At 45.6% G+C, this 19003-nt stretch overlaps 1 protein-coding gene across 5 annotated transcripts in view; it reads left to right on the top strand.

Moving 5' to 3' along the window:
- Positions 1-19003, top strand: part of LOC137652344 (mannosylglucosyl-3-phosphoglycerate phosphatase) — a 266291-nt gene that overhangs the window by 129297 nt on the left and 117991 nt on the right. For all 5 annotated transcript variants that reach the window (XM_068385696.1, XM_068385700.1, XM_068385697.1 and 2 more), the window contains exon 6: positions 18361-18483. In XM_068385696.1, coding sequence (XP_068241797.1) covers positions 18361-18483 — 123 coding nt within the window. The remainder of the gene's footprint in view (positions 1-18360; positions 18484-19003) is intronic.

Below are 19003 nucleotides of genomic sequence, written 5' to 3'. Positions count from 1 at the left end.
GAAGTTTTCCATGGAGACCACAAAGTCAGTCTTAGCAGCGGTCAGAAAGGAAGACTGGATGGTCTCGCTAGACCTAAGGGACGCCTACTTCCACATCCCCATTCACTCAGACTCCCAACCTTTTCTGAGATTCGTCTTCGAAGATGTGGTCTACCAGTTTCGGGCCCTGTGCTTTGGCCTAAGCACAGCTCCTCTCGTATTTACGAGGCTGATGAGGAATGTGGCCAAATTCCTCCACTTATCGGACATCCGAGCCTCCCTTTATTTGGACGACTGGCTTCTCAGAGCCTCTTCCAGTCGTCGCTGTCTGAAGGATCTCAAGTGGACTCTAGATCTGACCAAGGAATTGGGACTCCTAGTCAATTTGGAAAAGTCGCAGCTGGTCCCATCCCAAACTATTCTGTATTTAGGGATGGAGATTCACAGTCAAGCTTTTCAGGCTTTTCCGTCGGCCCCCAGAATAGATCAAGCCCTGTTTTCCATCCAGAAGATGCTGAAGAAAGAACGCTGCTCAGTCAGGCTGTGGATGAGTCTGGTAGGGACGGCTGTCATCCCCTGGAGCAATTTGTATCACTAGGAAGACTACACCTCCGTCCTCTTCAATTCCATCTGGCTTTCCACTGGAAAAAGGACAAGACGCTAGAGGCGGTCTCGATCCCGTTTTCCGGAAAGATGAAGTCTTGTCTGACTTGGTGGAAGGACAATATCAACCTAAGAGAGGGTCTTCCCCTGGCTGTTCAGTTACCCAACCACGTTATCTTCTCGCCGACGCATCGGACTTGGGCTGGGGCGCGACGCTGGACGGTCGGGAATGCTCAGGTCTGTGGAACACGAGTCAGAGGAGCATGCATATCAACTGCAAGGAGCTGTTGGCAGTTCATCTGGCCTTGAAAAGCTTCGAGTATCTCCTTCGAGGCAAAGTGGTGGAAGTAAACTCGGACAACACCACGGCCTTGGCGTACATCTCCAAACAAGGAGGTACCCACTCACTGACGTTGTACGAGATCGCAAGGGACCTGCTCATCTGGTCAAAAGATCGAGACATCTCCCTAGTAACGAGGTTCATCCAGGGCGACTTGAACGTCATAGCAGATTGTCTCAGTCGGAAAGGGCAAGTAATTCCAACAGAATGGACCCTCCACAAGGATGTGTGCAAGAGACTTTGGGCCACTTGGGGTCAACCAACCATAGATCTCTTTGCAACCTCGCTGACCAAGAGGCTTCCAATCTATTGCTCGCCAGTACCGGACCCAGCAGCAATACATATAGATGCCTTCCTCCTAGATTGGTCACATCTGGATCTCTACGCATTCCCACCGTTCAAGATTGTCAACAAGGTACTGCAGAAGTTCGCCTCTCACGAAGGGACAAGGTTGACGTTAGTTGCTCCCCTCTGGCCCGCGAGAGAATGGTTCACCGAGGTACTTCGATGGTTAGTAGACGTTCCCAGAAGTCTGCCCTCTAAGGGTAGACCTTCTACGTCAGCCGCACGTAAAGAAGGTACACCAAAGCCTCCACGCTCTTCGTCTGACTGCCTTCAGACTATCGAAAGACTCTCGAGAGCTAGAGGCTTTTCGAAGGAGGCAGCCAGTGCGATTGCTAGAGCAAGGAGAGCGTCTACCATTAGAGTCCTACCAATCGAAGTGGGAAGTCTTCCGAGACTGGTGCAAGTCAGTTTCTGTATCCTCGACCAGTACCTCTGTAGCCCAAATAGCTGATTTTCTCTATATACCTGAGAAAAGGACGATCCCTTTCAGCTCCCACTATCAAGGGCTACAGAAGCATGTTGGCATCGGTCTTCCGGCATAGAGGCTTAGATCTTTCCAACAATAAAGATCTGCAAGACCTCCTTAAGTCTTTTGAGACCACTAAGGAGCGTCGTTTGGCTACGCCTGGGTGGAATTTAGACGTGGTACTAAGATTCCTCATGTCAGACAGGTTTGAGCCTTTACAGTCAGCCTCCCTGAAAGATCTCACTCTTAAGACTCTTTTCCTGGTATGCTTAGCCTCGGCTAAAAGAGTCAGTGAGATTCATGCCTTCAGCAAGAACATCGGATTTTCGTCGGAAAAAGCTACTTGTTCGCTGCAACTTGGTTTTCTAGCCAAAAATGAGCTACCTTCTCGGCCTTGGCCTAAATCTTTCGATATTCCCAGCTTATCGGAGATCGTAGGCAATGAACTAGAAAGAGTCTTATGCCCTGTTAGAGCTCTTAAGTTCTATTTAAAGCGTACTAAACCTTTACGAGGCCAATCTGAAGCTTTATGGTGTTCAGTTAAGAAACCATCCTTGCCTAGGTCAAAGAATGCTTTGTCATACTTTATCAGATTGTTAATACGAGAAGCTCATTCACATCTGAGTGAGGAAGACCGAGCTTTGCTTAAGGTTAAGACGCACGAAGTTAGAGCTGTAGGCAACTTCCGTGGCCTTTAAGCAAAATAGATCTCTGCGAAGTATTATGGACGCAACCTATTGGAGAAGCAAGTCAGTGTTCGCGTCATTTTACTTGAAAGATGTCCAGTCTCTTTACGAGAACTGCTACACACTGGGACCATTCGTAGCAGCGAGTGCAGTAGTGGGTGAGGGCTCAACCACTACAATTCCCTAATTCCATATCCTTTTAATCTGTCTCTTGAAATGTTTTTAATATTGTTTTTTATGGGTTGTCCGGAAGGCTAAGAAGCCTTTCGCATCCTGGTTGATTTGGCGGGTGGTCAAAGTCATTTCTTGAGAGCGCCCAGATTAGGGGTTTGATGAGGTCCTGTTGTATGGGTTGCAGCCCTTGATACTTCAGCTCCTAGGGGTCTGTCAGCATCCTAAGAGGATCGCGAGGCTCCGTAAGGAAGACGTACTTACAAGGCAGAGTAATCGTTTAAGTCGACTTCCTTACCAGGTACCTATTTATTTTGTTTTCGTTATATTGATAACTTCCAAAATGAAATAAAAACTCTTAGCTTAAACGATGTAAACATATTTATCTGGTCTCTACCCACCCACCCTGGGTGTGAATCAGCTATATATATTCACCGGCTAAGTTAAATATTTAAAAATGATATTTTAATTATAAAATAAATTTTTGAATATACTTACCCGGTGAATATATAAATTAAATGACCCTCCCTTCCTCCCCAATAGAGACGCAGTGGGATGAGAAGAAATTGAGTCTTTGTTTACAACGAGTATGGTATCTGGCCGACAGTTGGCGCTGGTGGGCACACCCGCAACCTGTATAGCGATCGCTGGCGAGTTTTACTGTTTTTTTGTCTGTCGAGCAACAGAGTTGCAGCTATATATATTCACCGGGTAAGTATATTCAAAAATTTATTTTATAATTAAAATATCATTTTTCTCTTCCACTTTTACCTTCACTCCTTCATTCCACCATTCACTGCCCTTCCTCATGCTGCCATCCAACAACCTTCTTTCCACACACATCACTCGGCAATCCCAACAAAATTTTCTTTTACTAACTTCCACTCCTCCTCTAAATTGCCAGTTTCTCTTAGTTTCACTTCATCATATATCATTTTCAACCTTTCCTGGTATTTACTTTTTACCCCCGGTTTTATTAGCTCTTCAACCCTCACTACCTCCCTTTTACATCCACCTACTCTATTCCCCCCGTTCTTTTGCTACAACTAATTTTCCTTCCACCAAAAAATGATCAGACATACCGTTAGCCATACCCCTAAACATGTGCACGTCTTTCAATCTTCCAAACATTCTTTTAGTTATCAACACATAATCAATTAATGCCCTTTCTACTACTCTTCCATTTGCCACTCTTACCCATGTATACTTATTTTTTATCTTTCTTTTTGAAAAAGCTATTACTTATCACCATCTCTTGCTCAACACACATATCTACCAGTCTCTCACCACTCTCATTTTTCACCTGGTACGCCATAGTTCCCAATGACACCTTCTACCTCTCCAGCGCCCACTCTAGCATTTAAGTCACCCATGACAACTACATAATTCCTTCTACCCAGTCCTTCTACACACCTAGTTAATTCATTCCAGAACTCATTCCGCTCTTCTTCACTTTTCTCACTACCTGGCCCATACGCACTGACAAACGCCCAACATTCCCTACCCAACCTAACCCTTACCCACATTAACCTAGATGATATCTCCTTCCATTCCACTACTTTACCTGTCATCCATTCACTCAGCAATAAAGCCACACCCTCTCTCGCTCTTCCCCTTTCAATCCCAGACACTCTACCAGACATTTCACCAAACATCACTTCACCCTTTCCTTTTATCTTCGTCTCACACAAGGGCCAATACATCCATCCTTCTATTCCTAAACATACTTCCAATTTCACATCTTTTACTCTCTATCGTACTACATCCACGCACATTCAAACACCCCAAAACTAGAGTGCTGGGAGCAGTCACTCTCCTCCCCAGCTCCATCTCTTTGTCGATGTCTCACAGGATGTAGATACAGGAGAGGAGGTTCCTAGCCCCGTCGTCCCGTCCCTTTTAGTCGCCTCTTACGACACGCAGGGATAACGTTGGCGCTATATAGATATAGATATATATTTTAGATATATAGTAAAAAAATTCACTTTAAAAAAAACTTATAGATATGAATTTGAAAGTTGTTTTAACGGTATTTTATGGCAGAATAACGTAGATTTGTTATAAAGAGGTTTTATAGTTTTTCCAATGTAATTTAGATTTTTTTTTTGCTTTAAATTGAAAGTGACTGGCCAAAAATAAAAAAGAGAGAGAGAGAGAGAGAGAGAGAGAGAGAGAGAGAGAGAGAGAGAGAGAGAGAGAGAGAGAGAGAGAGAGAGAGTGTGTGTGTGTGTGTGTGTGTGTGTGCGGCGCGCTTGTGTGTTTTCACACTGTTCAATCAAGTATGGCACTTTCAGGAGGGCTTCCTATACATGCACACTTGAAAGGTACAAAAACTGCACAATGTGCAATGTACATTGGAACTAGTGGATTGTATACTGTACTTATTATAACTGTTTGATGGTTGATGGTGTTTGTATACAGTAGAATATTTTATTTGTATCTACAATGGCTGATAAATGGAATAAAACACTCCAGTGAATAGAGACATTGTATTTGGTATCGATGACAAAACTACGCTGCCCGGAAGTTCCTCCCGGCAGTGGCATATTCGATTGGTGACAACAATATTGACATTCATACTATTTTCCTCTCTTTTGGAATGATATTGAAGAAATCTTCACAAATGACAAATTGATATAAAGACTAATGTAAAAATGTATATTCATACAATTTTCCTCTCTTTTCAAGTGATTTGGAGTTAATCGATATTTCTGACAAGAAGGCATTTAGAATATGGCGTGGTATTTAGTTTGAATTAATTTGTGACAAACTATGTGCATTAGCAAATATGTCCATATGGAGTAGATATACATGGATAAGTTTTCAATTACATTAAAAGCACTGCGTATAGATCATAGGAAACATTCAATGCTATCTTGGATAAACAAAAATAATAAAGAATTAGAAAGTCATATTTGAATTAATATGGTTTGAATGGATGACACACAAATTCTCATATATGTATACATTTAAAATTGTAAATTTAAAACATGTATGGACATATACATAATTGTATCAAAGCTTGAAAGCCATACTTTTCAATATTAAACTTACCCGATAATCATGTAGCTGTCAACTCCGTTGCCCGACAGAATTCTATGGAGGGATACGCCAGCTATCACAATACTAGAAGGGGGTGTACTTACCAGCGCCACCTGTGGCCAGGTACTCAATCATTTGTTGTTGACACCTCCTCAATTATTCCTCTGTCGTGCTTCCGGCTAGACGTTCTGGGATACGCTTATGGTCTTCGAGTTTATTCACGGATATTTGGTGAAGTATTCTCTCAGATTAACGGCTGTCGCTTTACTGGAATCCTTCTTATATTAGCTAGATAGCTTTTATATAATACTGATATAACGGTTAACGAATTTTGCTTGTTTTTGGATCCCCCTTTGGCTAACTCTTTGGATTACAAGATGTCTGACATTTCGCAAGCCCCCTCCCATAGACGATGTAGGTCTTGCAATAGGCGTATTCCGAAGGCCTTGGTAGATCCTCACACCGCTTGTTCTGACTGTAGGGACAGGCCCTGTCAGTTAGAAAATCGATGTGAGGAATGCGCCGGACTTTCGGAATTGGAATTTGTCCGTCTTTTAAATATTCATCTAAGTTAGAGAGAGGTAGAGTTAGGAGGAGTTCTTCTCACTCTTCTATGTTTTCCTCACCTCATGATCCCCTACCTTTTCCTACCCCTGTAGTGGCTACCCCCGAACCTACTGTGTGCCCTCCGCCTGATATGTCAGTTGTTTTGCGTGCTATTCAGGCTTTAGGCGATAAAGTAGAATCAGTGGTAAGTGACCATAAGTCTCTGATGGCCGAAGTTAAAGAACTGAAGGTCAAGAGTGCAGTGGGTGGAGTTAGTGCCAGTGCTGTGACGAGTGCTAGTGTCGGTGCAGTGCCAAGTGCTAGTGGTGCCAGTGTGGTGCGTGAGGATTTTTCTGTGCGAGCCAGTCGTCCTCCCAGTCCGGGACCTCTTGCAAGCTCCCATGCCCAGGGGAGAAGCAATGTCGAAGGGCTTAAGGGTTCGACAGGCCTTGTTAGGCGCACAGAACTATCCTCGGTGGTTGCGGGCGTGTCTTCCTTAGACCGTCACTCCCACCTGCAGACGATTGAGCCCGTCTTATTCTCGTCCGCTGATCAACTGGCAGGGAAGAAACGTTGGTCTCAGGTCTCGAGACCGCTTAAACGTAGAGTCCAGTCCGCGAGTGCTCAGCCAGGTTGCAGTCATTGGCTCAGCTCTGACTCGCCTCAGTCATCTGTCGACTGTACTCCGCCCAAGAGGAGTAAGGTTCTGCCAAAACAGAGCTCGACTGTTAAGACTTTACCTCAGTCTGTTATCGTTTCTGCCGATCCCAAGTGGACCCTGCTTCAGTCCATGCAAGCTCAGCTTTCGGACTTGATGCGTGAGTGTCGGGCTGAGAGTGTTGCACCTCCGCCTCCGCCTACACTCCCTCCGCCTGTTCTCGCTCCGCCTGTGCTCGCCCCGCCTGCGCTTGCTCCGCCTGGTCGCAGCACCATCTGCCAGGCGTACGATGTTGAGCCACTTTCGGAGTTCGCTGTTCCCAGTGGTGTTCAGCCTCAGCCTTCTTTAAGGCAACCCTTGCTTTGGGATCAGGAGAGTTATTCCACTCTTCCTCCGCCTCCCCTTGCTGCTCCACCAGTGGTGCAACTCTCGGTTGGGGTACAACAACCTCTCCCCTCCGTGAGTCTGTCTGCTCAGCCATCGCTGCAGCGAGCTCAACCCTCCTCAAGGCAAGCTCCTCTACACCCTGGACTTGCGCCTCAGGAGCCTCAGCTTGCGAGAACTTTACCTTGTTCTGCGCAGCCTCAACCTCATCATGCTCCGCTCATCTCACAGGAACAGGAACGGACTACTCCGCCTCCGTCCTCCGCTCAGCTAGTGCAATCCTTGGGTTCAACCTCTCTTGCTAAGAGTCAACCTCCTTCACCCATGCGCCTGCCTTCTGCTTCGTCTGTTGTTCAGCCTTTGCAGTCTGAGCCTCAGGTTTTCCCTCAACAGTTACTGGAAGAGGAAACCACTGTTATTGTTCCTACCCGTTCTGACTCTGCGGTTCAGCATTCTTGTCCGATCGCTTCGCTACACTCTGCTGATGAGGTGTCGGATGATGAGGAGGCACACCTTGATCCCTCATCAGACGTGGACGAATCTAAGCTTTCTCCACCGTCGATTGATTTTCGTAAGGTCTTGGCTCTACTCAGGGAGATTTACCCAGACCACTTTGTCTCTGCTATTCCCCGCTCTCCACCATCTGAGTTTTCGCTGGGCGTACAACAAGCTAAGTCCAACTATACTAAGCTTGTCCTAGCTAGATCCTCCAAGAGGGCTTTAAGGATCTTAGGGGAATGGCTGCAGTCTAAACAACACCTTGGCAAGACTTCCTTCATGTTCCCTCCAACGAAGCTTGCTTCGAAAGCTAGCGTTTGGTATGCCACAGGGGAAGCACCAGGCTTAGGAGTACCTGCCTCTGCCCAGGCTGACTTCTCAAGTCTGGTGGACTCGCCTCGGAGAACTGCTATGAGACGCTCGAAGGTTTGTTGGACCTTCTCAGACCTGGATCATTTACTGAAAGGGTTGTTCAGAGCATTTGAAATGTTCAACTTTCTCGACTGGTGCCTGGGGGCCCTCAGCAAGAAAACCTCTCCTGCGGACAAAGATTCTGCCATGCTATTAATGTCCTGCATGGATAAGGCCATCAGAGATGGATCGGGCGAGCTAGCGTCGTTATGTGTATCAGGGGTGTTGAAGAAAAGGGAACAACTGTGTACCTTCCTTTCTGCCAGCATTACACCTTGCCAACGGTCACAACTCCTTTTTGCTCCACTCTCAAAGTTCCTCTTTCCCGAGGGGCTAGTTAAGGACTTGTCTGCTGCCCTGATACAAAAGGACACGCACGATCTTGTAGCCTCATCGGCTCGTAAGTCTAAGGTTGCCACCTCAGTCCCCAAGACTTATCGCTCCCCAGTGGCTGATACCCCGGCTACGAGGTTCATACCGCCCTTTCGTGGTAGAGCCCCCAGCCGAGGAAGCTCCCGTCCAGACTCTCACAGGAGCAAGTCTAGGAAAGGATCCAGGACATCTAAGGGAAAGAACTGACTCTCAGTTTCTCCAGACAACAGTAGGAGCCAGACTCAAGATCTTCTGGCGAGCCTGGGAGAAGAGAGGTGCAGACGCACAGTCTGTCAGTTGGCTGAGGTACGGTTACAGGATTCCATTCTGCCTCAAACCACCTCTGACCACATCGCCCATCAACCTCTCTCCCAACTACAAAGAAGAGGACAAGAGGCTAGCATTGCAACAGGAGGTGTCGCTACTGGTGCAGAAGAAGGCAGTGGTTATAGTCCGGGACCATCAATCCCCGGGCTTCTACAACCGTCTCTTTCTTGTGGCCAAGAAGACAGGAGGTTGGAGACCGGTGCTGGACGTCAGCTCTCTCAACGAGTATGTCACCAAGCAGACGTTCACGATGGAGACGACCAAGTTGGTCTTAGCAGCGGTCAGACAGGAGGACTGGATGGTCTCGTTGGACTTGAAAGATGCATACTTTCACGTTCCCATTCATCCAGACTCCCAACCTTTCCTGAGATTCGTTTTCGGAAAGGTTGTCTATCAGTTCCAAGCCCTGTGTTTTGGCCTAAGCACAGCTCCTATGGTCTTTACTCATCTGATGAGGAATGTAGCGAAATTCCTACACTTATCGAACATCAGAGCCTCCCTCTACCTAGACGACTGGCTGTTGAGAGCCTCCACGAGTCGTCGTTGTCTGGAGAACCTCAATTGGACTTTAGACTTAATCAGAGACCTAGGTCTATTAGTCAATATAGAGAAATCTCAACTCATTCCCTCCCAATCCATTGTGTACCTGGGAATGGAGATTCAGAGTCAGGATTTTCGGGCTTTTCCATCGGCCCCCAGGATAAACCAAGCCCTAGAGTGCATCATGAGCATGCTGAAGAGGAGCAATTGCTCAGTGAGACAGTGGATGAGTCTCACAGGGACCCTCTCATCACTGGCCCTGTTTGTCGAGCTAGGAAGACTCCACCTCCGCCCTCTTCAATTCCATCTTGCTGCTCATTGGGACAAGGGCTCGACTCTAGAAGCAGTCTCTATCCCTATCAACCAAGAGATGAAGACCACTCTCCTGTGGTGGAAGCACAATCTCCTTCTCAAGGAGGGTCTATCATTGGCCATCCAGACCCCCAATCTTCATCTCTTCTCAGATGCATCGGACTCGGGCTGGGGTGCGACCTTGGACGGACGGGAATGCTCAGGAGTATGGAACAAGGAACAAGGATTACTCCACATCAACTGCAAGGAACTGTTAGCAGTTCATCTAGCCCTGTTGAACTTCAAGTCCCTCCTGCTAGGCAAAGTGGTGGAGGTGAATTCAGACAACACCACAGCCTTGGCTTACATCTCCAAGCAAGGAGGGACCCATTCGAGGAGCCTTTACGAGATCGCAAGGGACCTCCTCATTTGGTCAAGAGGTCTAAACCTCACTCTGGTCACGAGGTTCATCCAGGGCGATATGAATGTTTCAGCGGATCGCCTCAGCAGAAGGAATCAGGTCATTCCCACGGAATGGACCCTCCACAAGAGTGTGTGCAACAGACTTTGGACCTTGTGGGGTCAACCTACCATAGATCTGTTTGCCACCTCCATAACCAAGAGACTTCCGCTTTATTGTTCCCCTGTTCCAGACCCTGCAGCGGTTCATGTGGATGCTTTTCTTCTGAACTGGTCCCATCTCGACCTGTACGCATTCCCTCCGTTCAAGATAATAAACAAAGTTCTGCAGAAATTCGTCTCGCACGAAGGGACACGGCTGACGCTGGTTGCTCCCCTTTGGCCTGCAAGAGAATGGTACACAGAGGTACTTCAATGGCTAGTCGACTTCCCCAGGACTCTACCTCTAAGAGTGGACCTTCTACGTCAACCTCACGTAGACAGGTTGCACCCAAACCTCCACGCTCTTCGGCTGACTGCCTTCAGACTGTCGAAAGATTCGCTAGAGCTAGAGGCTTTTCGAAGGAGGCAGCCAGTGCGATTGCCAGAGCTAGAAGAGTTTCCACTCGTAGAGTCTACCAGTCTAAGTGGGAGGTCTTCCGAAGCTGGTGTAGAGCCAATTCAATATCCTCTACCAATACCTCTGTGATCCAAATAGCTGACTTCCTTCTACATCTTAGGAATGAGAGATCCCTTTCAACACCTACGATTAAAGGATATAGGAGCATGTTGGCCTCAGTTCTCCGCCACAGAGGTTTGGACCTGTCTTCCAACAAGGACCTTCAAGACATTCTCAAGTCTTTTGAGACGTCTAAAGAACGTCGTCTTTCCACTCCAGGCTGGAATCTAGACGTAGTCTTAAGGTTCCTTATGACATCTAGGTTCGAACCTCTCCAGTCAGCTTCCTTCAAGGATCTTACCCTCAAGACTGCTTTTCTCGTTTGCCTTGCAACAGCTAAGAGAGTCAGTGAGGTTCATGCCTTCAGCAAGAACATTGGTTTCACAACCGAATCTGCAACATGTTCTTTTCAGCTTGGATTCCTAGCAAAGAACGAGCTTCCTTCACGTCCTTGGCCTAGATCGTTCGAAATACCTAGCCTCTCCATCATGGTAGGTAACGAACTAGAGAGAGTTCTTTGCCCTGTCAGAGCTCTCAAATATTATCTGAAGAGGTCTAAACCTATTCGAGGACAGTCAGAAGCCTTATGGTGTGCCATCAAGAAACCCTCGAGACCCATGTCCAAGAATGGGCTTTCGTACTATATAAGGCTTCTGATCAGAGAAGCACATTCTCACTTAAAGGAGGAAGACCTTGCATTGCTGAAGGTAAGGACCCACGAAGTAAGAGCTGTAGCTACTTCGTTGGCCTTTAATAAAAACCGTTCTCTGCAGAGCATAATGGATGCAACCTATTGGAGGAGCAAGTCAGTGTTTGCATCATTTTATCTGAAAGATGTCCAGTCTCTTTACGAGAACTGCTACACCCTGGGACCATTCGTAGCAGCGAGTGCAGTAGTAGGTGAGGGCTCAGCCACTACATTCCCTTAATCCCATAACCTTTTTTAACCTTTCTCTTGAATACTTTTATTGTTGTTTTTTATGGTTGTTACGGTAGGCTAAGAAGCCTTCCGCATCCTTGGATTTGGCGGGTGGTCTATTCATTCTTGAGAAGCGCCTGGGTTAAAGGTTTGGTAGAGGTCCTTTAGTAGGGGTTGCAACCCCGTGTACTTTGGCACCTTTGGGTTGATTCAGCCTCCAAGAGGAACGCTGCGCTCAGTAAGGAAGACGAACTTTAAATAAAGAGGCAGAGTAACGGTTCTATTCGACTTCCTTACCAGGTACTTATTATTTCATTGTTATTTGAGATAACTGTTATATGAAATATGGGATACTTAGCTATCCTTTAATCTTGTACACTGGTTTTCACCCACCTCCCTGGGTGTGAATCAGCTACATGATTATCGGGTAAGTTTAATATTGAAAAATTTTATTTTTATTAATAAAATAAATTTTTGAATATACTTACCCGATAATCATGATTTAATCGACCCTCCCTTTCCTCCCCAGAGAGAACCAGTGGACCGAGGAATAATTGAGGAGGTGTCAACAACAAATGATTGAGTACCTGGCCACAGGTGGCGCTGGTAAGTACACCCCCTTCTAGTATTGTGATAGCTGGCGTATCCCTCCATAGAATTCTGTCGGGCAACGGAGTTGACAGCTACATGATTATCGGGTAAGTATATTCAAAAATTTATTTTATTAATAAAAATAACATATTCTAAACTTAGAACCTAGGCAAACGTCCCTGCGACAAAACACCCAACAACCTGTAACCAGTAACCTCCCCTCTTAGTCATGCAGTCTGCCAGCTGCTTGCCACCGGGCACCCAGCCAATTTCCACTATTTCCTCATCTTTCAGTGACTGTCTTACACTTGCTATGTCAAGACGAAGACTTTTGTCCTCCACCATTTTTGTGGAGTATAGCGCTTGGACAACGTTCCGGTTGTCCACAAATCCACTACTGTAATCAGAAGTTGGATTTTCCGACCTACGATTTCCATGATGACCTCCTTCACGTATAAGGCTTCATCAATGCCTTGCTGCAGACTCGGCATCTCAGCCGACAGAGTGGATTAGATCACTCTTTTAATCCTTTTACCGCTCTAGCTTACCACACATGCTTTTCCTGCATGATCCACCCGAAATGTGACTTGTGCCCCAATGCTCCCTGCGTTACCCAGGTTGCCCATGGCAGCGTCGGTAAATACTATCAGCCTCCATTCCCTGGGTTCAGCAAGCTTAGGTATGCATATCACTGCGGGGCTCGCTTTTCAGCCTGTTGATGACCTTCACAGCTCTCAACAGATTGCTTACGGTTGCCTGTTTCAGCTTAGTGCTCAGCTCTATAAGTTCAAATGCCATGTCAGGCCTCGACCCTTGCACCACCCAGTTCAGTCTCCCGACGAGCTGTCGGAAGACTTGTCTGTTCATTTCTATCCAGGTCATCGTCTTTACATGCAGCCCTCTGAGAGTTAACCGTTCCAATTTCAACAGTCCTCACATATTCTGACTGATCCAGGTTGATGCCCGATTCACTCTATCACCTCCATACCCACATACCTGACGTGGGACCCTTCAATTTTTCCTGCCAGAGATCGAGTCCTCAATTTGTTCATGACAATTTCTTCAAACTTATCCGTCCCTGCATGTAAAAAATTGTCCACGTGACAAGCTATGAAGCCTATCGGCTCTCCCTCACTATGCATGAGAAACAGGGCAGGATCAAGTCTGCTTTGCATGCATCCTGTCTCTCTCAGACACATCACCACACTCAGATAGAACTGCCCAGCGGCATTGTTGAGACCATATAAGCAGTGTTTTAATCGCCAAATTTTCCCTTCATATCTGATCTCGGGAGGGAGAGTCAGGTGCACTTCGCTATCCATTTCTTTTCCTTGCAGGAAAGCCGACTTGATATCTGTGGGCTGAATCTCCCAGCCTTTGTGGGCTGTTACAGCAATGACTATCTTTATAGTGCTCTTTTCTATAGTTGGCGAATCTTTAGGGAAATTCTGCTCATCCTCATACCCCCTGGCCACTAACCTAGTTCTTATCTCCTCACCCTTATACCATAGCACCCATGGGGTGGATATCTTGAAACTGTCAACCTCGTACACTCCAAATTCCCTTAATTTAGCAAGCTCACTTCCTTGGCCTTTACACATTCACTCTCATTCTGCCTTTCTCTGGGCACCATCACCATATAAACTTCATCTCCCTTATCTTCTTCTAACTTGTGCCATTCCACCACATCAAGATTCATACCCTTCACTGTGCCGTTATCATCCTCCACCTGTCGCTTTACCTCCTCGGCTCAGGATGGTGGCTGCTAACCATTGGCCTGTACTGTCGGGTCGGTATTCTATTCTATCACTACTCCTTAAATCCAATCTGCCTGTCCCTGTCTGAATTCTCCTGATTCCCTCTCCCCTATCACAACCGACCACTGTCACTGCAGATTCTGGACCCGCTACACTGTTTGCCACCACTTCAGGTTGGTGTGGTTTACCTCCTATATCTCCTCACCTACGCTCTCCTTCTCTGTATTTTCTTCTATCACCTCATTCTGAGACTCATCTCTCACCACATCTAGCTTGAACCGATGTACTCCACTTGTCACTTTGTCACCAGACTCATTCTGATTTGTCCCCATCGTGCTGTTTGCCCTTGTTAGCCTGTTCAGAGAAACTCACATACACTGCCCCATGATGAATGAACACCACCTTGCCATCCTGAAACATGACTTTAGCGGGGCCCAACCATCTATTGTGCGCTTCCCTCTTATAGTATACTGAATCTCCAGGATCATAATTCTCCTCAGAAGCCCGAATTTTCCCCCCGAAGAGCCCGCCAAATTCTTTCGTCACTTTCTGATTCAATGAATGCATTCCGAGCCGCGTGTATACCAATAAGATGTCTGGCTAAGATCTCACTGGATGTGGCTCCCTCAAGTGCTTGGCTGTTCATGCATAATGTTAGGTAGATTTGGATTTTGGCCGAATACGAGCTGGTAACTACTGAATCCATGCCACATCTGGAGGGAGTTTTTGGCCATGTTAGCCCATGCCAACAAAACTCCTCAACCAGGGTTTTAGGACACTGTTCACTAATTTTTACCAGCATGCTGTCGACGATGGCATGATTACGCTTGCACAGACCATTTTGAAATGGGCTTTCTGCTGCCGGGGTGTGATGGATAACATCCAACACACTCGATACCTCCCTCATCTCATGTGATGAAAATTCACCCCCATTGTCTGTCAAGATACCCCTCATCACACCAAATGTTGCTACCCAGCACATCATTATCTTATCAATAATGTCACATGGCCTTTTTTGGCTCACAAACACAGACACTGAGAACCTGGACCACATGTCCACCATATGAAGAATCCAACGATTCTCCCATTTCTTCAGATCCATGCACACTTTCTCGTTATAACGAGTGGCCATAGGCAAGGCCACGATCGGTCGCGAGGGTGTCTTTTGGTATACTTTGCAGGTCTCACACTGTCCTCGAATCGTGTCCAAAATCTTACCATACTCAGCTTTCCACACACCAGCATCCTCCAACAATCTCTGAAGTCTGTGGGGAGGAGGATGTCTGAATTGACGGTGTAACTTTAACAGAGTCCTGTGAAGCTCCTTTTCTCTGAGTTTTCTTAGGTCGACTGTGCACACGCTTTCTACTGTGGATTCATCGCACTTGCAGATGGGAATGCAATAATGTCCCGATGATGTCTCGCTCAGGGCAACATCAACACCCATAGAGGAGGCCCTATCCCTCACCAGATCTAGACTCAGATCAGCCTTCTTCATAGCATCCTTTGAGAGCAACAGTGGAATACAGTATCTGAACTCAGAACGTTCGTTTTGATGATTATGTTCTTACCCGCCAGTCTGGCTGGGATTTTGAATGCCCCCTCTGATGGCAAGCGCTCACCGCCACCGAACTGTCATGCCTCTCCACCTTGGCTCTATCTTCAGCATCTAAAGAACTCAAATAGTCATCAAGCCACTCTGAACCGCACACAGTGCTTGAACACGCACTGTCAAGTACTGCACATCGCCACACCTCTTTGCTTCTATTGCCCCTATCGTTCAGAAGTAATACACTTTCTGCGTCCCTCTCCGTACTGGCGAACAATACTCCCACGTCATTTTCGTTGTTTGTCTCCTCCTGCATGATATGGGCCGACTGATTCTCCCAACTGTCTGGGCAGTCTGCGAGCAAATGGCGATAAGATCCACATCTGTTGCATAGCATCACGTTTCCGTCTGCTCCCGTGGGGTTCAGGTTCCGATCTCCTCTGCCTCGCTGGATTTAGCAGCGCCCCCTTACGTGCAAGGCCTTGCCTCGCCATCCTTGATTGCCTCGTACGCCACCTCTGCCTGCAGACCCACTACTTCCTGGCGCCCAAGGTCTGCCTCGACCGCGATAATTATCAAAACCACGTCTCGCATTTCCGGCACTCCAAAACGCTTCATCTTCGCTCGCTACAAGAGCCGGTTCCAACTTAATGGCCGCTGCAGCTGTCACTCCACTACTAATGCCTCCACCATGCTCCCCCTTCAATTTAAGGTAAAGGCCAGAATGGCTGCCGGTAATGTCATTTTAGGTTTCACTATACGGTTATATTTCTGGTTGAACTTCGAGATGTACTCGGCTATAGCCTGGGTAGGTTCCCTCTTAAAATCCTCACAGTCCTCGTATTTTCCCGACAGTCCGCCAGATCATCTTTACCTAAACACTTGTCAAGGTGTTCTATCAATTTCCCGAGGCCATCAGCGCCCGAAAGTCCTTCGACCCCTAATTCATCGAATACCCACTCTCACCCCTTGTTCATCCACCTCGGGCAGGGACAACACGATCACAAATCTTTGCTTTTCTGCGGCAATATCAGTCACTTGTTTTCCATGCCAGCAGTACCATTTTGTATCTTTCGTATTCCTTCTCTTTTGAGTACTTAGGCAGCTGTATTTTAGTCGCCATTATGATCGTCGCTTTAGGCTTTGCACTCAACCACTTATCACGATATCACAATACACTGAAGCTACAATTTCACAACATTAAGCATCAGACATTCACTCACTTAAGCGATATTAGGGACTCTGTAGGCCGACGGTTGCCATTTTGACTCGCACGCACTCCAACTGTCTCGGCACTTTTCCACTTATTTCGCCACACTCTTGTCACAAACTCATACTCGAGGTCAAACACATCTGACCAGAAAGTGGTCACGCTCAATCCTTTCGAGTTTCTCCCGAACCACGCTCTGCTACCATTGATAAATGGAATAAAACATGCCAGTAAACTTAGAGATACTGTATTTGGTATCGATGACAAAACCACGCTGCCCGGAAGTTCCTCCCGGCAGTGGCGTATTCGATTGTAAACGTCTTAAACTAGATATAATATATGTATATCAAAAGGGGAACTCACTAGCGTAGGCTACCTTCCAAAGCCGCATACGGCCCGGTCGGGTAGGCTAACCACATAAACGTTAAAATAGCCTAACTAATACTCAAACCTTAATAAACTTAAATAACTATAATTAATCATTTTATAAGATGTCTAGAACTAAATAACAAGACTACAATTAGTATGAGGAACTAATTGGAAGTCGTCAAGTAAGCATGAAGCTCTCGGAGGTAGTGACACCAAAATGGCTGCCAGGGGAGAGGCATCATATGACACTGTACGAGACTAAAATTAACAATATTATCAAAATTTTACGAGTGTCGCTACCTCAGCTCATCAAAATTGATAATTGCAATATTTAACTTGGAGTAGGAGTCTCCAGAAGCTCAGACATCTTCACTAAACACAAAATAAAGGTTCCGAACACAAGAACGCGTGTTGATATCACGGTGCTATAGAAGGAAAGATGGGAGAAGCGTGGGTAGTGGTGGTGGTGGGGGAGGGGGGGGGGGGCAGTAGCCGTAATAGCGGGCAGTAGTCGGATGTAGAACGGCACCTTGTAGTAATGGGGGATGTTGAGGAAGGAGAAGACTAATTGTTAAGGGACCTCTGATAGTGGTTTTAACACGCCCCAGTTACTGTACCGACACCCTATAAGGGTGAGCGAGCTGGGTATATTCCTGGCATTCCATGCAACTTTTTTCTCTGGTATATTTAGCAGTATTTATACCTTAGAAATGGTGCTATAAGGAGCATTTCACTGGGCGACACAGGTCCCTCGCCCAGAAATAGATTTTTTCTTCGTCAAAATCCCTTTATTATTATTATTATTATTATTATTATTATTATTATTATTATTATTATTGTTATTATTATTATTATTATTATTATTATTACTAACCAATCTACATCCCTAGTTGGAAAAGCAAGAGGCTATTAGCCCAATGGCTCCAACAGGGAAAAATAGCCTAGTGATGGAATGAAATAAGGAAATAGATAAACGATATAAGAAGTAATGATATGCTAGAGACATAAATAGGGCTTGAATATACATGTATCAATATGGTCAGAGTGGGTATAACCCATATAATTTTTAATAGAGTACCGAATGTTACAGCATTGGTATTAAGTACGATTAATGATTTCTATGAAATTATAAATGGCGTACTGAAAAAGTCATTGTTTTCATTTTGTGTATCCTAATTTTCTTCTGATTATTTTATAAACTAATATAATTTTGATATCTTTCTTGCAGGGTTGCGATTATGTTATTGCTCTTACACACATGCGAACACCAAATGACATTAGATTAGCTGAAAATGTGGAAGAAATTGACCTAATTTTGGGTGGTCATGATCACGTTTATGAGATTACCAAGGTAAGGCACAAGTAACTAATTTTTATAGAAATTTGAAGTACATAATAGTATTATAAAGCTCTTGTTTATATTAATTACTGGTAATTAATTATTATACAACAGTAACTTAAATGTACTAAGCCTAGACAAATTTATGAACTGTTGAATAGCATTGGCTTCAACCAAGTGAATCATTGAACTTCAAGTTCTGCCTAGGCATGTGAAATTTTCTGTGGAAAAGCAATTCTATCTCTTTTACTATGGTAGGGACAAAAATCATCTCAAGACCAAGGACCTACTATGTTATTTTCATATTTCTTCTTTGGAACAGGTCTGGTGGACAGAAATTTTGAGGATATATTTCTATGCCCTATTTAAAGGTTTACTTGAAGAGAATGGAAACAATCTGAAGTACAATAATGGACCCAATTGGTTTTGTGGGGTTAGGCTACCTGATCGTCATGTTTGTCTTTTCTTATTTAGGGTCTCGTTACTCGAACACTTACAGAAAGTTAGATCATGACTTTTCTTAATATCATAA

Source organism: Palaemon carinicauda, chromosome 13 (assembly GCF_036898095.1).
Source record: "Palaemon carinicauda isolate YSFRI2023 chromosome 13, ASM3689809v2, whole genome shotgun sequence".
Classification (NCBI taxonomy): domain Eukaryota; kingdom Metazoa; phylum Arthropoda; class Malacostraca; order Decapoda; family Palaemonidae; genus Palaemon; species Palaemon carinicauda.
This window is presented reverse-complemented; position numbering and strand designations above follow the sequence as displayed.